The sequence below is a fragment of the Opisthorchis viverrini genome (genome assembly GCF_000715545.1).
Source record: "Opisthorchis viverrini unplaced genomic scaffold opera_v5_365, whole genome shotgun sequence".
Taxonomy (NCBI): domain Eukaryota; kingdom Metazoa; phylum Platyhelminthes; class Trematoda; order Opisthorchiida; family Opisthorchiidae; genus Opisthorchis; species Opisthorchis viverrini.
Window position 1 is genome coordinate 117,133 of NW_008752028.1, and position 21,148 is coordinate 138,280.

Sequence of the window (21,148 nt, forward strand, 5' to 3'; positions counted from 1 at the left end):
TTTTCTCCCATATTATCATATCCGCATTCATCGCTTGCATTCACTTTTTATTTTTGTGACCATGCTCTTCAAAAATAAATGATAATAAATGCCCCAGGATGTGTGAAAACCTGCATGTTGAACTTCATCTAGAAATACCATGTTGAAATATTTGGGGAAAACTCTTTCAGGTTCACTGACTACTATCCGTAAGACATTTCCTTGATCTTCAAAAAAGATTCCCCATCGATGGTAATTTTTTTTACCAGATTATCTCTTTACAGGACAGTTTAATACTCATATCATTATATTTGGACGGGAAACATTAGTCTGTATCCATTGGTCGAGTGCATGAAAGATCATTTTGTTGCGCAGGCTAAACTTTTTATATGGCTTAGGTGTTTCAATCAGCGATCACTCAGTTCCAGCACTTGCAGACATTACTGGGAATGAATGAACCACTGGTTGGCGTCTCTAAGTGTTTATCCACAATGCTTTGTTTTGCCTTTATAACTAAAAAACTCATTATTACAATTAGAAGCTCGACGTTTTTGTAGTTCTTGTGATCCTGGACAAAAAGCCGAAACGTACCTTGTGAATGGGGTACAAAACCGTTTATCTTTCTTGAACCTACTGTACACCAGTTGCCAAGATGAGACTGCAGACCTCGATCATGGAATACAAGCGTGATTTGTCCAGAACGCCCTGGAATCCGGATTAATTGAACCGGAAATAACAATTTCTGAACAAAAACTCCAAATTTTACCAGATAGCCCCCCCCCTAGGCACCGAATAAGTCTCTGTAGTTAAGCAAATTCTCAATTTAACGCTGACCGTTTAATTCTTCGCTGAGCTGAACAATACAGCTACAATATTTACCCGACCAAACGAAGTGACACATTCAGAAAATTTTTAGGCGCTAAAGTAAGGCTGCGCCAATGCGACTCAACCTGTTGTTTTCTGGATCTAAGAGTAATCAGCTGGGAACAACGTCAGAGTAGACTACCTTCGTCCCCCTGTGGTTTACAATCGCAGTTTACCAAGACTAGTAAGAGAATTGTTCCGCAAAAGTATGAACATGATCTGTCAGATTTGTTCGGCTTGGTTTATTACTTGTATCGCTGTTTGGTAGACACGTGAGCTGAGCAAGGTGTATGAGACCGCAACGCAGAGCATTTGACACCGCACGCTCCTCGGTTACTCCACCGACTCTTTTCTAATTTTCGGAGGTCATATTGCGAACTTGTAGTCATAGCCACAAATCTGATCCAGAGTTTTCATTCGTGTTTGCCAAACGATTTGTCAATCAGTGTTCCCATGGTGAAAAATTTTTTCCACAGTAATGCACGCCCAAAACTTTCCGGCACAACGCATCCGATTGTCGTTGTATTCATTACGTGAGAGTAAACTTGTAATTTTCTGTCCATTCACATCTGTTGCTAACTCATCTGTTGTCGGCTGGGTATCGTACTTCGGGTGGTTGTAATTAGTGTGCAAACCGTTCGTCTCAAATCGAGACGAACCAGTTAATTTGGTAATTTCCAGTTGTCTGTTTAAGTTGGTATAGATTTCATTGACCAGCTTACATCCATTTAGGCGACTGACTGGTCAAAAGGCACGTTCTACGTTTTTAGTCATTTTACGACCAGCACGCTTTCAACTCTTGCCGCTCAAGGATCCTAGTTTATCGAGTCTTACTTGTTTTCTTGAGCTTTTTAGTTGACATGGATAACTTCCAGTTACCAGGATATCTTCTAGCTGTTGACTGGTTATTCAGACGTTCTCCTCTGTTAAAGGGTTTGGAGTTTTCTGTTCAGTTTAGCTCTGTGACTTCTTGGTTAAATGTTCAATGCAATCAGCTTATTATTTCTCTATGTTCAGTCCGGTTGTTCTTTCGTTCTTTCGTCCTTTCCCGTTAAAGAAATACACTTTGGGGCTTTTTGCGGTTTAATTGTTTGGTCTTGATAGATTGGGTCGATTTACATATGTTCATTGATGACATTTTCGGCAGCATAAAAAACTTCAATGAATCGATCTCGTCTCTCCACTCTTGCGTGGGTTAGTTTATGGACGCCGTGATATTTGTTCACGGGGTAAATTAAGTTCAGCCGATATTCGGCATTTTCCACCATTCGTACACTGGTCACACCATTTCAATGCCTATATCCCATTTATCCTGAGGAAGGCACAAGGGTCGAGGGACCGTTAAGTTACCCAAGTCTGGACTGGAGCAGTCTGGATGCCTGGGTTGGGTTCGAACCACAGAGCTCCCTGTTAGTGAGTTGGTGCCTTAACCGGTAATCTATCTCGATAATCGACAACGCCAAGCAAACCATGAGGTTGCTGGAAACGTGGGTCCTCAAAAAGAGTGAAACCGGTAGTGACGACGAATTTTCAGCAACCTTATGAGTCGTTTCAAGATAATAGCTCCTGGACTGATGGACTGCATAAGAGACTCGGGCTCAAGAGTGCGTCACACCAGATAACCGTTCTCATTGGAAATAAAGGTAGCCGAACACCAACCTCATATACTTTAAATGATCATTGTTGAGTGAGCCCATGTTTGACAGAAAGGTTTCACTATGGAAGACCCCGTTAGGATCTTTGTAGTCAAGGAATACGCCCGACGTTCTGATGCATTCGATAGCGTGAGTGTGTGCTAACATCGCCTAATTTCTGATGAAGCAGGCATTACTTTGGAGGTAAGTGTAAAAATCGATTGGTTTTGTTTGTGTTTTTGCGTCCGGTAAGATAGAAGATCAATCAATACACATTTGGCGCGAATATTCACTCCTCCCCCGGATATGAGACTTTGAAATAATTAAAGAGCCACTTTGGTGGAATTAGGTTATTGCCCAACAGATTAGGTTGTGGATTATCAGTACAGAAACCCGAGTTTGATCTCCATACTGGTCCATTCCAGACACAGGGGTTCATGCTCCCAAAAGATGTTGTAAAAATCATGACCTGGGCTTGGGTTGAATTTCATTCCAGTAGGATGACGATAAATTTTACATGGATTTTTTTGGAGATTTAACCATTTGGCAATACACTAAAAGTGCGTCGCAGTGGAGAGCTTAATGTACGTCCAAGGGTGTATATTAACCTTGTTGTCTTGTTAAGTTTTTTTCAGTGGTGCTATGTGGACAAGGTAGGTAGAGTCATTGAACATAGAGATACTCTGAGTAACGCCACCAACCAATGGACGCTTTTCATTCATAGTTGACTACCTGACGATAAAAAGTATGAATAGCGGAATGGAGATCACATTCAGACTTCGTGTGGTGCCGCATTAATCGCAATGATATTTGCTTTCGTCCCAGAACAGCTTTGAGTACACTTCAACCGCTGAAACGTCGTAGTTTACAACTGGGCGTTAACGTGTATCGATGGATATTGAATCACGTGACCACCTAATGAGTGGAAGCACTCTTGAAAATCATGTCCTGTAAAATAGCAGCCTTCTGAGAACGCCAGTTTGTACATTACTCATGTAATACAGTTTGGGAAGAAATCTTGTTAGACAAAAATTAAGCGCACGAAAATCAGTGATTAGTGATCACACAAGAAAGGTATTCTCTTGCAAGAGGGCATTTTCCCTGCCAAGTGGTGAAGCCAAACGCTGATGGGATTTCCGCAAGAACATGTGGATTCTGACGTTCATCCAGGTTGTTTAGCTGGAGAATTTAACCACAATCGAATCTGAATGTCAACGGCTGTTTCGTTGATTTATACTGACAGTCATCAGTTTTCACGCCAACCAAAACTTGCCTCACTTGCGAGAGGCTTGCGTGCTTGTTGATATGGGAACAGGAACGGCAGTTTCTGCTTGCCTCTAACAACAACACTCTCTTATACACTTTCGTCCAATCCTTCTATCCGAATGATGACCGCTAGCAAGTGTGAAATGCACTCTTTGTTTAAGAGCTTAGCCAAGCAAATTTGCGGCGCGAATAGAAGTTGGCTGATTAGAATCGTGAAACCCAACTGCAGCGAGGACGGTTATTTGCTGTCGCTGAATGTTGGTTATCCTTAACGACGGAAGGCACTTACCAGTGTGACCAGGAGAAAACCAATCAATCGGTCAACCAGTGGGATGCAGGGAGGCGAAGATAATTTAACATGACTGTCTAGAAAAGCTCACTACTAGGAGGTGTGTTGGAAATATGGCAAAGTAATTTGATCTTCGGAGAGACACACCTGGAACCCAGTTGAATCTCTCGTTTGTGATGCTACCAGGCCACTGAATGCGCTGCACCAGGCCGCCTCATGTTTCAGTCGCTACGATATTCGAGATATCGCGATACATGTATATTTGTCATGCACTACTCATAAGGTTGCTGAAAATTCGTCGACAGCCCCCTTCTTGGGGCTCACTAGGTAGGTGCAGTCCCAGAGTCTTCGTCAACCTCATGTTCTACTTGAAACTAAATGGAACGAAATTGGCGAATATACACTCACTTGCAAACTAATTTGTTTTTTCGAGAAACTCACCTGGAACCAAGCTGAATCGCTCGCTCATGATCTTTACAGGAATATAAAGTGTTTCGTGAGTCCACTCACTTGGTACCAGAATAGAAGGAAGATGAGAAAGCCTTGATTTTCAAACCAATGCAGTTTTACGAACCAGGTTAAAACCATTGAGGAATAATGAACTAATTGACTGTTTGTAGTGCGTAGGTAGGTACAAATTTATGCTCGATGTGATGCGGGTAAAAACCCAAATATAATAAAACACCAGTTTTTACCTTTTCAAAAGATTCTTTCCTCGCATTCCTCCCACATCTTTCTCTTTCCTGAAAGGCGAATTAGATATACGTGGAGATGACCTCCCAAGTGCGGATTGAAATCGTTCCAAAATAAAATGATATATAAACAAATACCAAAGTGCATTGAATTCTCTAGGTATTTGCTCGGGTTGCACCTGTAATGTCATACGTCGTGGATTGACCACTCGTACGGGCAAACGTGGACACTGGCCCCCCAGATGTAAAAGTTCGCGTTCACTCTATATAGTTTTAAGTATGGAGAGGTTTCCTTTAGGACTTTCATTCACTTCTGCTGTCTTCCGAATACGTTGCAGGTTGTGTTACCTGGGAACAACATGTTATACCAAGAACCAAATTCTATGAAAACAACGTATCACAGTGGTTGTGAGCTATGCTTTCGAGAAAATCTCATCAGACATACACGTTTAATAGTAGTTTGCAAGGTCGACTGAATACTAAAGCCCTATTGGTTAGAACTGCAATCTATGTGGCCTTCAAAAGGGGCCCCGGTTTTCTCGGAATGTGAGCACATTTGATCCACTGCCCTAATCCACCTTTTTGATAGTGAATTGATGGTTGACACAATAAAATTACATTTGCCTCTGCCTTTTGATCTTTGCGGTTGATCTTCGAACCAGTAGAATCGCCCAACACATCACTCCTGACAACTCACCTAAGTTAATTCGATGGTCGAGGACAGGTTTTCAGATTAATCCTTAAACAAATTTTCAAAATATCAAGTGACACTACATTCAGACAGCCCGTGTTGGTCCTAAAGGTTGCCAGTTATCTGTGACAGGGCTCCTAAAACCTTTACACGTCGCCTAACAACTTCTCTCTGCAGGACATTCAATGATTTCTTTCTCTTGTAGCCACCCACGGGATACATGGAGATGACCGGTTCATGGCTGGTTAGTTTCCACCCATTCCTTTCTGTTCGAGTGTTTCTCAAATTGAGTGTTTCGCATGATTCCTGTCCAGCCCTATAAAATATCCTTGCGTTTACGCTCTGCAGTCAACGGTGGATGCTGAAAGCGTAACCGGTACAAACGCAAATCACCCGTTCAATACAAATAGCCAAGTTCATTCAGATCAAACTACCGGCGCGATGTGACCAGTTCTGCTTGATCGAACGTCACCTAAAATGACAGTTCGTGTCAAAAAGCGTATGTGAAGCTATCCGTTTCTCTTTGATGATTTTACCAACCGATGATTCTTCTCCGAGAGAAAATTGAAGACCCATTTACGGAGCAGTTGATTCTGAGTTTTAACCAGTAAGGTTTCATTCAATACTCTCTTTGAACCTTGACAACTAGTTAGAACTGTACGTTTGATGAAAGTTTTCATAATACATTGCTAGAAAGCATTGTTTTTCAACCTCAAATAAAAATTTAGTAGACTTGTAAGGGCAAAATATCTTTTGATTACATCTTAAACTCAACTACTCCTAACTAATCCACACTAAAATCTAGTTTCTATGTTAGGAGAATGCAAACTTTAAGGACTGCAGCTTAGTAATTTGTTCGGAGAGAAATGAGAAAAAAATAGCTAATGCTATTCCACCTGGCTGGACATGATCAGTAGACGGCATGTTTGGGCCGCCCTGTTGTGGCGCAACACGGAGAACCAGAGGCTTCCAATCCTGACAGTAGTGTCTCTTGTAAAGTTTGTGTACATGACAAGGCTTCCGAGAAAGTGAAATTGGCCTCCGATTCCGCATTTGAGCTTCACATCAAAAAACGTTTTAAAACCAAATACAGTTTTATACTCACGGTACATCAGGTTACCTTGCTAATGAGCCCAGTGTGCAGCACTCGGATGTGTTTAGCCATTTTGAAGTGAGTTGATTTTTACACTAGTTTACGCAGCACTCGGATGTGTTTAGCCATTTTGAAGTGAGTTGATTTTTACTACTAGTTTACAAATAAGTAGCCAGATATTTTAACACAATTTGGACAACCGAAAGATACTGATGGGCTGGACAACGGTTGTGCAGTGGATGGCAAGGAATTTGGCTTTTTGACTGAATATCTTTGATATGCGCATTTGCTTTCGAGCTTTTTGTCAAAACGTCATCAATGTCGTGCTCCGGTTTGAGTTATCTAGACTTATATGAACATACACGGCTTGTTTCAGATTGGCTGCAAGCAAACCCGTGTTAGGTAATTTGTGCGCCGGATGGAGCATAACAGCTGATCATATTAAATGAAAACTTTCAGCGGTGGACATGTATGTGTGTGCATGCATGTGCTGAAGAATCTGACGACAACAGTGTTGCACTGAAATTTAAATGAGTTACACAGATCTATGCATACTGGCATTGAATTGAAGTTGACCTTTATTACCTGTCGGTAGTACCGCTGGGACCACGTTAGCCGAACATACAAAGTTCGGAGAAACGGTGATTTCCCTGTCTCCCCAAGAAATATACTAGTCTTCACAGGTTATTCTTGGAAATGATACTAAATCTGATTGAACAATACATATTCAGACAGAATATATCTTGCGCGGAAGGGAAGAACCCTGTTGTTGCCCAGAAAAAGTTATGACTCAATAGCTGTATTAGAGAAAGTTTGTCTTTAAGACGGTCATTCAATCATCAAAAACTGAGTGATTTCTCGCGTTTTGAGATTCAAAGGTCTTGAATCAAGTACAGGTGACAGGGAACAAAATGTGGACAAATGGAATCATTCATTGGCTAGTCGAAGTCAGGAATATGGGAGCCAATTACTTTTGAGAAAACCTGACAGGTGGTGCACGGGCTCGATATAATTTTCGATTATTTCTGGCCATCTTAACAAATGCCACAAAATATCTGACTGATCAGGCTTGAGTAACAAACAGATTGGTGCACGTACTTTAATCCATGTGTGGAAACATTAGAATATCCAAGGTAAGAAGTCATTTGGATTTGGTATTATTAAAATTCGTGGGTTAATTTAACACGCTTTCCGAAGATTTCTAATACACTGACATTCGGCATAGGATAGGATAGTCTGAACTATTTGCAAACATTTCAGCCTTTTCGGACCAAAAAGCCGCTTGAAAAAGGAAACCAAGTTTATTGGGAAGTCTTCAAAGTGGAGTGTTACAAGTTCGGTGTTGTAAGGACGGGGATTTACAGAATCTTGAACGTAAATGTAGGTACACCCAACGCAAATCGGAAGAGAAAATTCTTGGATGGAACTCAAACTGAAAGCCTCTTACTCGTTAGTAGTGCACAGGTGAAATACACATTTGGAAGGATTATCCGAGAATGGGAGAGAAAGATGGCCCTCAACCAAGCGCATGACAGTAGAAATCCGATAAAACTGAATTTGGCAGCTCTAAATCCTCAAATATGAAGCACTCCGTATATCATATATTTTATGCTATTTGTTTGACTTGATGTTACATAAAAGTAGCAATGATTACCATCCTGGTCAGGTGGCCTTGACATGCAACGAATTTCTAGGTTTTTTTCATGTGAATAAAAAAATATTTCTTCTCAAAGTGACCATAGAATGAGGTTTAGGCAATTTAACTTTGCCGTTAGAGCGGACACAGTAAAGGGTTCTGTTAACCAGAACCGGCCTGTTATAACATGGGTACTGCAAAACCGCTGACTCTACATTTGGGGAATAATAACGTGGCCCTGTTTTCTACTCTTGGAATCAGATTTAAAACGATCGGTCAACTAACATCGGTGCCTGGGCACGTTGATCATAGAGAGAAGGAGTTCACATCATTCTTTTTTGGGACCGTATGTAGTGAGATACACACTGACGCCTGTGGTCTCATAGGTAACAAATCAAAGGAGTGTAACTGATTTTCGTGCTCAACTTTACGCGTTAGACGTAAAACTGGGTTATATTCTGGTCCAATCAGATACACATTGTCAATTTACAGTGGCCAATATGGTAGGACCTGGTAGGCTGAATGTATATGAATAAATATGAATTTTTTGCATGTGACCTCTCACTCGGGTAGGTGTTGCTAAAAACCTGGTACCCTCGAAGACAGACAGTGGAATATGCATGAACCAGTTGCATACCATAGAAGCGGTTGCCCGCATAGTGGATCACGTTATTCACAGTACATCACTTCAAGGATCTTTCCTTTTGGTAATGTTATACTGTATTAGAAACTAGGGTTTCGTTCGCTCTTTTGTCAGCTTGAGTTGAAACGGGCTCAACACGTACCACGGCTGTGATCCGATTGATGTGAATTTTGTGATAGCAACTTGAGCATAAGAGCCGAGTGATCTCAACTGCTTGCTTTAATCTGCTTCATCCACGGGGATGTAGACAACAAGGAAGGACCGAAACTAAATGTAATGGAGTTATTTTCTGTCAAATACTCACAGAGGAATGACGTAAAAAAGTCATGTTAGATACTCAGGCACTCTCTACCTGAGAGAAAAAAGACCAACGAAACTGAAGACAAAATGCTGGAATTTATCTGATCATTTCGGTTTAAAATTTAGGACTTTGTTGTAATGACTTCACTAACTGATGAATTCAAAACCCCTGAGTAATTAGCCTCAACTTACCGAGCCTCTTGAATTTGATTTGTCAAAGAAACCGTTTCATATAGAGTGCTCAATTTTGCTCACATTTTTATACTGAGCTCATCACCGAATGTGGCCAAGGTGTAAGTGAATTTGCTTGATCTCACTAGCTATACTCCGTATAGCATTTGTTCTACAATGTCCTATTTCTAACTGCTCCTGTCAGCTCTTGCTCCTAGATGAGTTTAACTGCAAACGTTTCAAATTGAATTATGGTCAGAACTTTTTTCTTTCAATCATTACAGGTGTGGTTCATGGTGTTACTAACTCTCTCTATACCCCTGAGTCCCACTTGTCGAGGCAGTGTGAAGACAGAGAAATCGAGTTGTTCCGAAGAGTGCTCCCATACTGCGGCGAAATGTGAAACAGATTGCGGGCCAAGTTATCCAGTCATGAATTCTGAATGTGTTTCTGGATGCCGCATCGCAGGCCTGTTTTGTGAAGATCGATGTCAACTGAAGAAGGAATCTTGAGCATTCTACGTCAGGGTGTTGAACAAAGCCCTCGCAATCGAAGCCTTCATAAACAATTTCTGTAATTGGATGAGATAAAAGCATTTTGTGCTCTTATCCCCTCTCTTCACTTCACTTAGTAGTTACTTATTGGTCACCTGATCCTAAAGCTTGCAGAGACAGTGGAACACGAACTTCCATTAATTTTGTTCCAAATTTCCTTACCGCTGTCATTGATGATTGTGGCTACTGAATAATTTGAATTAGCATGGTATCGCAAAACTGCAAAAATAGAGCACTCCTGGAGCCAGAAGACAGAAATTGAGGGTGAAATGTTCGTGACTGCATTGATCAATGCTCAATGTTCCACAACCTCGTTTATGTTCCCCATGATTCCACAACTTCCGCCGTAATTTCCAGAGTTACATATGACAGCAGTGGTGTAGCAAGCCATGTCGTATGCACATGGTCGAAGTTCTATGCCTGGATGACATCGATGAGAATCGCCCTGTTTCCTTGTATAGACAGGCAGAGATCAGTGATAGTCACTTAGATTTTACGTTGATGAATCTAGAAAGCTATCATTACCCAGCCTATACTTGCCGGGATACGCCATCAGGCCATTTTAGAAAGTATGCAAAATATCTCTCACGACGCGTTCCTACGTCCAATGAGAGAAAACATCTTTTTCTCCATGGAATCAACGCAACTCTGCATGTGGATTTTGCCAAAGTAAGCAAGTAATTTTATGCTAAAAATTTGTTGTGTCGATGCACTGCATAATCATCACCAACAACATTATTCACAGGATTTAGACAAATCGCAGTGAATTCTGTTTAGTTGCTCATGTACTCAATTGTTCAATAATCTATTTAGTTTTTCACCTGTGATTAGGTCGGATCTATCCACCGATCGTTAAAAAAATGTCGACTGCATTCTGAGCCTCGAAAATTTGAAGGCTTGAATCTTCAAAGAAGGATGACCCATGTCAAGCTCACACATTTTTTCATAAATAGACTTAAAATATGTATGTATCCTTCACGTAGGGGACGACCAGGTGGTAGGACAATAATTGCTATTGGAACCTCAGTTTTATATGTGTGTATTCAGGATTGTAATTCACCAAGGCCATTCTACACAGATTAACATAACAACGTGTAAAAATGTCTTTGTAGCAAACGAAACAATAGTGACAGATTCATTCACAATGACACTACAGTACCATTCCTACATGGCAATTCCTGGCTGGGGTTGATAGGCCTTGCAGGCACACTGCTGACGATACCAATCAAACGATGAGTTCCTGGAACATCATCGGCTATTTGAAATACCTTCGGTGATCAAGCTGTATCAAATAGGCCGAATAGAACAGTGACCTTCAAAAATGATTTGCTCGAAGCAAGCGGGCCTCTGAGCACCAGAGGGTTGGCCAGACAGCATTAGCATATGCATTGAAACAAATTCTCTCAAGGATATCAACATAGGGCACAGCGATTTTGCACCTTAGGGATAAGGGATCATATGTCCTTTTTCAATAAAATCGCCACAGTTCAGAGTCATCGAACATATGAGTTCCTGCTGATATCAAGGACTTGGTTACGTTCGGATGCCAGATGCTGTTATTTGTACACGTTTATCCGAACCTGGATGAAATTACTCTCATATGAACTCAGTGAACACACAATCCAACTGTCTAGTTCCTTGCAAATTGTTGCCAATACCTTGATGACCTGAGTTTCATTCACCAGCCAGTGTTCCGTGTTCAACGTGTAGCACTGAAGCTGCTTGAATCTGTCAAGGTGTAAGCCGTGCCAAATTAAGCTGTGTACTTTTCGATACATTTACATTTCACCTCTATATACCTTAAATACGAGAGAGAGGGAGAGAGGGATATTAGGCTGTACTGCTTGTCTCCGCCTTTCGTTCAAAAACCCGATCAATGCTGTCTGTCTTGACGAATCATGTGAATGGTTCGAGGAAACCGAAGTGTACATTTTTGATTGGCGGAGGTTGACCGCCTTATTTATCGTATTCCCGCTGTCCATCACATCCTGTTCGTTCTCAGTCAATAACGGTCGACCACGATAATCACACAAAAAACCGAACTGACAGATTCCAGAAAGTTAGATTTGGCAGGTACAAGTAATGCAAGCATCATTTTAGGAGGCAGGTCATACAATCTGAAATTAATCGATTTTATGACTCACAGATCTCTCGGGACAGGTGGATGCTCAAGTTTTGTGCTATTTTTGAGCACATTTCCTATACCAAATAACGTTGTAAACGTTCCTAATATTTCACCATTTGTCTGTCAGAACAAGCCCGTGTTAAGAATATCGCGTTGTTCCACATTCATTAGGCTACAGACAAAAATGAATAAAATGAGTAAAACTAAAAATGCGGGAACTGGGTCTCTCTGATGATCCATAGGATTGGCTTGATGTCTGGATTCTGACAATCATTCGTGCTCACTGAAAAAGCTTCATCTATCGATCGTGGTTCTGATGTTGATATGTTTGTCCAGTGCATGAGTATGCACAAGTACGCTTACGTTATTCGGTGTCCGACAATATAACTAAATTAACGCTCTGCAATGAAAATCACAACTGAAAATCGATCAGCACACACGGAGGTATGTAACAAAGGTTACTGAAACACAACATGACGATACTCTTATGAATCCATCTCGTCGCGCAGTTTGTTCATAATAAAAATAAATACAAATCGTACGGCTGTAGCACCCTCTCGGCGCCTAGCTGACATGCCACATGAAGTAAGCACGAGGGCTGAGATACTGCCAGGTCGCCAAGCCAAGACAGGCGAAGTCGAGAAACAGAGGTCAGATTCAAGCCACGGACATTCCGGTCAATAAATTCGCGCTCTAACCACTTGGTCCATCTCGCTTCGTTTGTTCATAACAATCTGAAGGGGAGCCTCTATAGATTCTCAAAGTGCTTATGTAGCGGAATTTCACTTGCATGCTGTCTCCGCATGGGTCATAAAATCAACTACCGAAAATCGATAATTTGTGCAGTTAACGGTATCTGGAATGAAATGAGGTTAGCTACCAGAGCAGTCCAGGTATGTTCTTACACTCACTGATCAGTTGAATCCAAAGACTGCACAGTTTCAGATATTATCCGCTAGGCACATCGCTATCGCTTGATGATGAGTCAGGGTTACTGTCGCAGCAGTTTCGCCTTTGAATGTTCTTTGAATTACCGTCGCTGACCACTGCATCTGTTTGAATGAGCTCCGTCACAGATTACTTCTTGAACTGACGTGGAGGCCCGATGTCTGTATATACTGTTCACATATGCGTACATGTCGGTTTACATCCCCAAGTGTCCAAGAACCTGCATTTTACATCGACGTCCGTTACTTATGTTTGTATAGCATTCAAAGGCGAGCACTTACTATCATCGTATTAAGGTCGACTTTACTGCGCGCTGAGTTGCACAGATGACGTTTTGATCAATAACTGGATAGCAGAGTATGTGGTGCGCTATCCACGTTCTCTTTGATACTCTTCCCTATACTGCTAAGCTACCGGCTTTGACTCTATCAAAGAACACCAAGAAATGAGTGTTTCCATTTAGTACCAAGGCATGGAACACAGTAAATTCGTTCATAGCTTATCCTCAAACAGAATGCCTGCAAGCTGACTTTGATTCATTGTCATTTTGGACGTGTAGTTTAATCAACCGTGGTAGCATTGATTGCAACTCAGTTTGGGATTGACAGGCTGTCAAACGCACTCACAAATTTGACGCCTTTAGCCAAATTGATTGCAAGTCAACACACACAAGCTGCAGTGGTGTCCAGAAATTGCCCGTCCTAAGAATAGCATAAAACAACGCAAGGGTTTGGTTGTCTTTATCTCATGTGAAAGTTTTGGGCATATATCATGTTGTGTTGGATGTATTAGAAAGTTGATTTTCTTGTGCCTCCCTATCTGTTTTTTACCATTCGTTCCCGGATTACGACGCATAAATTGGTGCTAAGGTACGAACTGAGAGAGAGAGAGGGGGAAAACCTGTGGCCCTTGTGTTCATCAGGATGGATTGCTTCCAGTGAAAAGATTAAAACGGATGGCACTCCTTTGTTTTGTTGAACTTGGTGTCAAAATGGAGGCCGAAGCCTTGCATGTGCGCTCATGTTTCACTAGAAAGGGTTCTTATAACTGTCCCTAAGACAGGAAAGCAATTTAATCGAACCTGCCTATTAATAGGTAAAGTTATTTGAACGGCAAATCTGTTTCAATTTCAGGTGTTGATTATTACCTAGGCACCTGCTATTTTTTCAGTTTGGTGGTCGAGAATAGTGGGCCTTTAACATTTACTCAACGATCTTAAAAATTGAATTCATAATTGCTTCAACACGTTCCACAATGTCAACATTCATGCTGTGTTCTCGCGGTAAACTAAGTCAACTTCCACTATCATTCAGTAATCAATGTGTGACTTTGGAAAAGTGCATAGCCAGCAGGCATAAATGGGTAGAAAGTTCACGGTCCTTCTCTAGGAGGCAGGTTAGATGAAGCCGCACTTTAAGGCGATCTCAATAACTCACTGAAACCGCGTACGATCCCAGATTCATGAAAATGTACAGGGTGTCTCATAATAGACGCAAAACATAATACCCATGTTAAAACTTCGGCACTAATTCAAACATTTATCATTTTTATGTGGACATACACGAAGGTGGCGTCTCGTAATGCAATGCATGCCGTACCGGAAATGCTGGTCAACTGAGACACCCGAGCTATTGACGAAGATGCCATGGTGCTATGGGACTGAAGTTACTCGACGGCGTTCTGTACATTGGGCGCTCTTTCATCACTCAGAGACTTTCTCCCTTTGCCAGGAAAATCCATTACAGATTCAGTGGAATCAAATTTCGCAATCAAGCGTGTAATGGTTGACATGACGAAAGGACCTTTGNGACCATGTTTGGTTTTGTAACCACGAAGTACAGCGGTGGCGCTTTCACCAAGGAATAATAGAGTTTCTCAATTTCAATGCGTGTACTGATATCCATCGTAAACAGAAAAAAATGCTAACACTTGCATACTAAACTTTCTTTAGGTGGTTACTGATAATAAAAAAGTTTGTTATTCTTTTTGAAACTGACCACGTTTGCACACCCAATCAAATTTTGCGTCTATTATGAGACACCCTATGCAGCACAGACAGTATAGGCACCTTTTGAAATCGTGTGATACACAGACAGTTATTTCAGGTTTTAGTTAATCTGAAGTCATCGTCAAAAAAACTACTGAGTAGCTTCCAGAAGACTAATTATTCGACTTTAACATGAATCGAGACGAATTACCATGTGGGATGACACAATGGAAGCATATTTGCCAGTGCCGAATGCGTTATCTCTTCCGGCAGATCAAAATACCCCCGTATCATTACAAAGCGCCCACTGATTTTCATCCAACAGTTTCAACCATCTGTTGACTACTGATTCCTGAATTTCATCCCCTAATAGCTCCTTGCAAACCCACAGAACTGCGTGTTTCAGGAGCCAGAATATAGTCAAACCATATCTGGCTTAAACCCTCAGAGAGTGTGCTGAAAAAATATTAATTCAGTAAACGTTTTTTTGCCTTCCTTGCATTGGGAATAAAAACTTCCGCAATTTGAAGTTCATGTTCATTCGATGTACCAACTTTTGTCTACTGCAAGTTATCGATTAAAATAAAAAACAGTTCTATACGTTCGTGCTTCAACGCGTCACCCTGTTCAGATTTCCCGCACGTATTCTACACGGAGTTCTTCACAACGAAAGTGTAACGTAACTGTTAAATTTGCTGATTCGCCAATCTGTGATATCTGCTGCTGACCCAATCTAGTGTCTAATGCCGGAAAAAAAGACTCACAGAAGGGGACACAACAGTTATATTCCGAACAGGCGAGAGCGTGAGTGCGTACAAGTGCGAGAATACAACGGTCTCAAGGTAGTTATTGCAGGGACACTGTCTAACTTGGACCAGTGCTGATGCACGCGGTTTGGCTTTGGTGCACTGCATATTGTGGGGGCGTTGTCTGTCTGGCGTCATCTAGCGGAGCTGAGAGTCTCGGTAGATTTCGGTCATTCAGGAATCTGGCCTTCCTGACAGTACTATACACCCAATTGCCAGTGTTGTGGATACATTCGATATTGTTAGAGAACTCAGGTGAATGACAAGATTACTTCTGAATCATTCCAGGTAAATATGTTTAGCACGCACATCATATCACGTGAGAATTAATAAGAGGCATCTGAATCAGCCCCGTACCACACCATAGTTTGATTCTTAAGAGAATCCACCCGCAGCTGCAGCAAAATTAAGGTGCCTTCCGGCTTCCAACTCAATGAACTTATGATCAGCAGCAAGAAGGAGGCGAGAAACTGAACCAGCAGTGACTCCGTTGGTCCGCAACAAGAATGCGCAAACAATAGAGTTATCCTTGTCCATCAGTCGCACCTACCAAGTGAACGATCATCGCGTGAAGCCACTCCCACTATCAGTTGCTGCGGTATTCTGTCCTGGCTCGAGATGCATTTTGAGCACTCGACTCCGTAGTGCTTGTGCATTATTACTTGACGTATACAGAGAATATTGGCGGACGACAAGATCACTGTAATGGACATCACCACATGAGATAGGTTTGCTTCTTCTATGAACTGTCGCCGATGTGTACCGCACTGTGCAGCTAGTGACCTGATGACAAGCCCCTCACTATGAAAATGGGAGTCTTTCTTGTGCACAGCCCCAAGGGTTCAGGACTGAGGTCAGTTAACTGCGATAAGCCAACTCTGGCGATACCAACCGAGATTTGATTGAGCGATTCCGAGTGTTCTCTGAACAAGACGATGCTCATACACCCAGACAGCGCTAGACGGTCAAGTTCACTGGGCCGATCAGACGTATGGCAGGACAGAATTTGCCCAACCGATGCTTCTCTGAGAGCCCCAAAACAAACTGACACAGTGACAGCCATAACTCACACTGTATACTTTACTAGAAGTAGAACAAGCCTTCATCTCATCGATCTGGTGCCAGACAAACAAGGGCAAATGCTAATGTCTAAGGATAAGAATGTAAATAAGACTGCAATTTCACTGGATAATGGCCAATAATCGGCAGATGAGTTAAAGCGTTTGTGGTGGCGTTCAGACAGTACAGATAAAACGAAGAGGCCAGATGGGTCAAACTTTTCTACTGAAAATATTACGACGCACGAAGAATTGGGTGTAAACTCCGATCAGGCCGTATGAAGTGTTGCTCAGAAGTACAACACTTCGAGATTTGTAAGATGATAAATGCTGAACTCAGGGGCTTCGTGCTCGGCAGATTCGACAGTTGCGTCTGGATGATTCTAGGAAACGAAAGATTTTGCAGGTTGGTTCTTAGGTTGTGGACATGTGATTTTTACTGTTTCTTCCACCGATGTCATATTACATTCGTATGACAAACGTTGCATAACTTGGTATCCGACTCGATTCAACTCGTGTGGCGACAGGCTTTGGCACAACTTACGTCGGACTTCACCGGTAGTTTTGGATGTCATTCACGGCACAAAAATCATCGTACCACTTTTCTTTCGCAACTAACCTGGACGTTGGAAAAGAGTATTCCTCAAAAATTGGTTGGAACAAGTGGTCAGAGCTGGTCAACTAACAAGCAGCTTCTTTTGCAGACCTCTCTAAATGTTTTTGGTCATTTCTTAGCAAAAAATTGCAAGTGCTCAACCCAAACCTGTTTGCGCAATAAAACAGAAAAACCTGTGATAAAGTGTAAGCTAGAATTTTTGTCATTACAGTATTAAAATAGAACGTTTGCTTCCTAAGATTACTTGCTTTTATCTGTGGTCTCACTTGCATGAGTAACATTGGACTTTCGAGATGTCAGTTCTCTCGGTGCATCAGTCAGGGGCTGTCATCGGATAAGCTGAGATAATTTGGCTCAAATTTCTAACGATGTAACTTGGTCACTATTGCTTCTGTAAGGCTTAGCGCTGCAATACGGGAAAAGCGGCTCGTCTTGGGTAACTTCCCGAATGTATCAAACACTAGAGCTTCAAACTTGGTCATTACTGATGAGCTGTTTTTTGTTCTCGTGAACCATATGATCAAGTAATCAAGAAAAGAGTTTTCAGCAACCTTGTGAGTAGTTTTCTTTATGAAAATATATTGCGATATCTCGAATGTCGTGCCAACTGAAACATGAGACGGCCTGTGTGTAGCACATTCAGTTGTAGAATATCATAAACTAGAGATTCAGTTGAGTCTCTCGTGAAAATTTAATTGATTTGCAATTGAGTGGGTTTCTTGAAAACAGTCAAATTTGGGTTCAAGTAGAAAATAAGGTTGACAAAAACTCGAGGACTGCGCCCACCAGATAGCCCCAAGAAGAGCAAAAGCGGTCATGGGCTGTCATAGAGTTTACAGCAACCCTGTGAGTAGTTTCATCTATGAAAGTAAAAAGACTTTTTGACAGAGTAACCGTTAGACAAATTGTCTGAAACATTCAATCATGTTTGTGATATACTTGCTTGTGGAAGTCCTGTGTTATCAGTTGTGAGAATCAGTGCGATAGAAAGATGAACGACATAAGCAATGAAGTGCCGCTGTCCACTGAATAATTAAGCGGCTAGGAACCGAGCACGGGAATTTTTTTTTACAGTCAGTGGATTGTTCGTTCACACCAAAGTTTGATCAAGCCAAGCCACCGAGCCACAAGAGTGGTCGGGTTTTAACGTGGACTAGGAAACAGTAATTGAGGCATTGATGGAACGCGTAAGCGTTCTGAGTTCTCTTCAGTTAACGTAGGTCATTACATGTTAAACCGTTCGGCAAGGTAGAATGTTGTACAAGAATTTGTGTCGTGATTCGAGGCCTGAGTACTCTGTTTCATATCACTTGAGCTGAAGATTCCCCTTGAATATCAATCACAATTTTTGTGGTATGTGTGAGTGAATTAGCCTGGGGACAAGTAAATTGCCGGAAAGGGATTTCATTTAGAACGCAATTCTTATAATTTCACCAAAATCCATTCAAAATCCAATACCGGCTTAAGAATTATCGGGTAAGCACACTTCTTGAATTTCCGTCAACCGTTTACTTGAACACAAATTTGTAAGCTGCTGACGAAATAGACACGTGTGCATATTTCGTAGGGTTGACGACAAAATATTAGACTGACTTCCCCCGTCTGTGAACACGTTTTAGCTCGGATGATCTAAAAGCGCTCTGTCCCTCTCAGTGCAGCATTTTTGTCCTTTTCAGACTAGGGTGCCAAACGATTGTTACCGCCTCTGCCGTCGGTCACTGTGCTAAGAATCGTGGCTCCAAACCCAAGATTTCCGCGTTTTGTGAGCTTTTGGTGCCTAGCATCTAATGCATCGCTTATTTTTTTATCAGTGACCCATATTCACTTTGGTAATCTATTTAATTTTAGCTCGTGCCGACCAGTCCTGTAGTGCAGTTCTTTGGATTTTCTCTTATCTAGAACTTACAGCAGTCATTGCAGTTGCTTTGATACAGGTCCTCTCTAATCTTTTCAAAGGGAACGCGATCCCCCAACTGTACCAATGCTGAGTGGAATCGTTTTATGTTCTGGAATGCTACTCCAACTTTGGTTGCGTTAACCATTTCCCGACTCATCTCACCTGTTCCTGTCTCGTATGGAATGACAGCCGTGTCAAACAAATTCTCGCTGGTGACTCTCGATATCAGGAACTACGTCTCTTTTTAAGGGTCATTTAAAACCCCAAGGAGTACTCCTTCCCGTGAATTCTGCGTTCTACCTCAATTTGGGATATTAGTTAGTCGCCTTAAACGGCAGCAAAATATCAGCGTTGAACAGAGGTGTCATGCTGTCGATGATGATAACTTCATATGTATACTGCACTTTGGCTGGACTAGAGCTTGGAGAGACAATGCTACCTTTAGGGTTAAGTTGCCACCTATATCTGTTGGTTTCTGAAATATTGCAGTTTTATTCAGAATCTAACCTCTCTTATGTACCATCTTAATTACTGACAGCACAACATCAGAGTTCAGTGCCATTCAGCGCCAATTTTTTCGCCTGCTTTATTATGAAGAAAAAAGTGGCTTAGTTAGGGGAGCACTTGCACCTCTAGACACTCATTCAGGCAGTCTGGATAGAGCGTAATAACAACGAAGTCTTAGAAACTGACTCACTGACAACATAGGTCAGACCAAAGTTGGAGCTTATCTAAGGCGTGGAAATAGTCTACAGCTTCGATTCCGTCTATAAATTGTGAATGGCGTGCTCAGTAATCTTACACTTTCTTCGCGCAAAACACGTAAAGGCCGAGATAACTTTGTTCAGTTCATCCAAAGACATCTGCGTTTTCTCTCTCTCCTCAAACAGGAGAACAATTTCGTCAGCCTAATCCCATATCGACAAGGCTTTTGTTAGCTGCTATTTGAACACCAAGGTTTTGAACACCCAGCTTTTATCTCATTGGCCCGTCGATCACTAAAACGAATAAGAATCGAAAGAATACAGTTTTTTGTATGAATAATTTTAAAGGCTACTCGTACACACCCGCGAGTCACGCACTTTGGTGGCCTTCGATGCTGAGCAAGCCCGTTAATGTGAACGGTTTCTGTCTTACAATTGGTAGCATAAAGTCAACTAAACCCTGACTAAATATCTCGCCCCCAGCCTGAACAATGCTTTTGGGTGGCTATTCAGGCCAGGAGGTCAGTACAATTTGACAGTAGATATGCAGTAATGAGCTCCCAAGACCGCAAGTTGTTTCACCCTTATGGCCGAAGGTCTTGGCGAATCTGGTTGGCTCACATCAGCTAGTCAGGATACCTGTTATTCAAAGTGCTCGGCCCAGCGATCAATTTTCTCCTTTTTAATAAAGATGGCTGTGCTAGTTTGAGCCTCCATGGTTTTGTTTACCAGTGGCTTTCGGGGAAGTTCGCATGCAGCGGATAAGATTATCTGCAATATTCCAGGCAATCGTTGCCTATTTCACTTTCTCAGCCTTTACTTTCTACCAGGTCTCACGGTTTTCAGGCAAAATGAGTTTCACGTAACGTTCGATAATTTATCGGGAGGTGTTATGTCCGGATTCGGCAAGGACACTTTTCCAGGGCTCCAGTAAAGTTACTATTTTGGTCGAAATAGCATGCTGCAGATGGAAATTCCGGCATTTTTTGGAGATCTGTTGTTCTTATTTCGGTGGATCAACATTCGACGGCAGCAGTTTTGAGCTACGATGAACACGACTTCAAATTCAGTCGTAGTGTTTGTTCTAAATCAGATGATATGGAGCTGATACGTACGGCGGTTTAGGCTATGACTGCGGTGTTGTGTCCGTTTATCTGATTGCTCTAACTGTACTGGTATTGCCAAAGACAGCTGC

General features: G+C 41.8%; 2 protein-coding genes across 2 annotated transcripts in view; both read left to right on the forward strand.

Moving 5' to 3' along the window:
* Positions 1 to 7,571: 7,571 nt before the first annotated feature.
* Positions 7,572 to 9,832, forward strand: T265_10459 (hypothetical protein; the record flags this gene model as incomplete). Its single annotated transcript, XM_009176836.1, has 2 exons — positions 7,572 to 7,641; positions 9,543 to 9,832. The coding sequence occupies 2 exons, from the start codon at positions 7,615 to 7,617 to the stop codon at positions 9,768 to 9,770; spliced, it is 255 nt and encodes an 84-aa protein (XP_009175100.1).
* Positions 9,833 to 10,214: 382 nt separating this feature from the next.
* Positions 10,215 to 21,148, forward strand: part of T265_10460 (hypothetical protein) — a gene marked incomplete at both ends in the record, with an annotated part of 53,455 nt that continues 42,521 nt past the window's right edge. The window contains one exon of the mRNA XM_009176837.1: positions 10,215 to 10,481. Coding sequence (XP_009175101.1) covers positions 10,215 to 10,481 — 267 coding nt within the window. The remainder of the gene's footprint in view (positions 10,482 to 21,148) is intronic.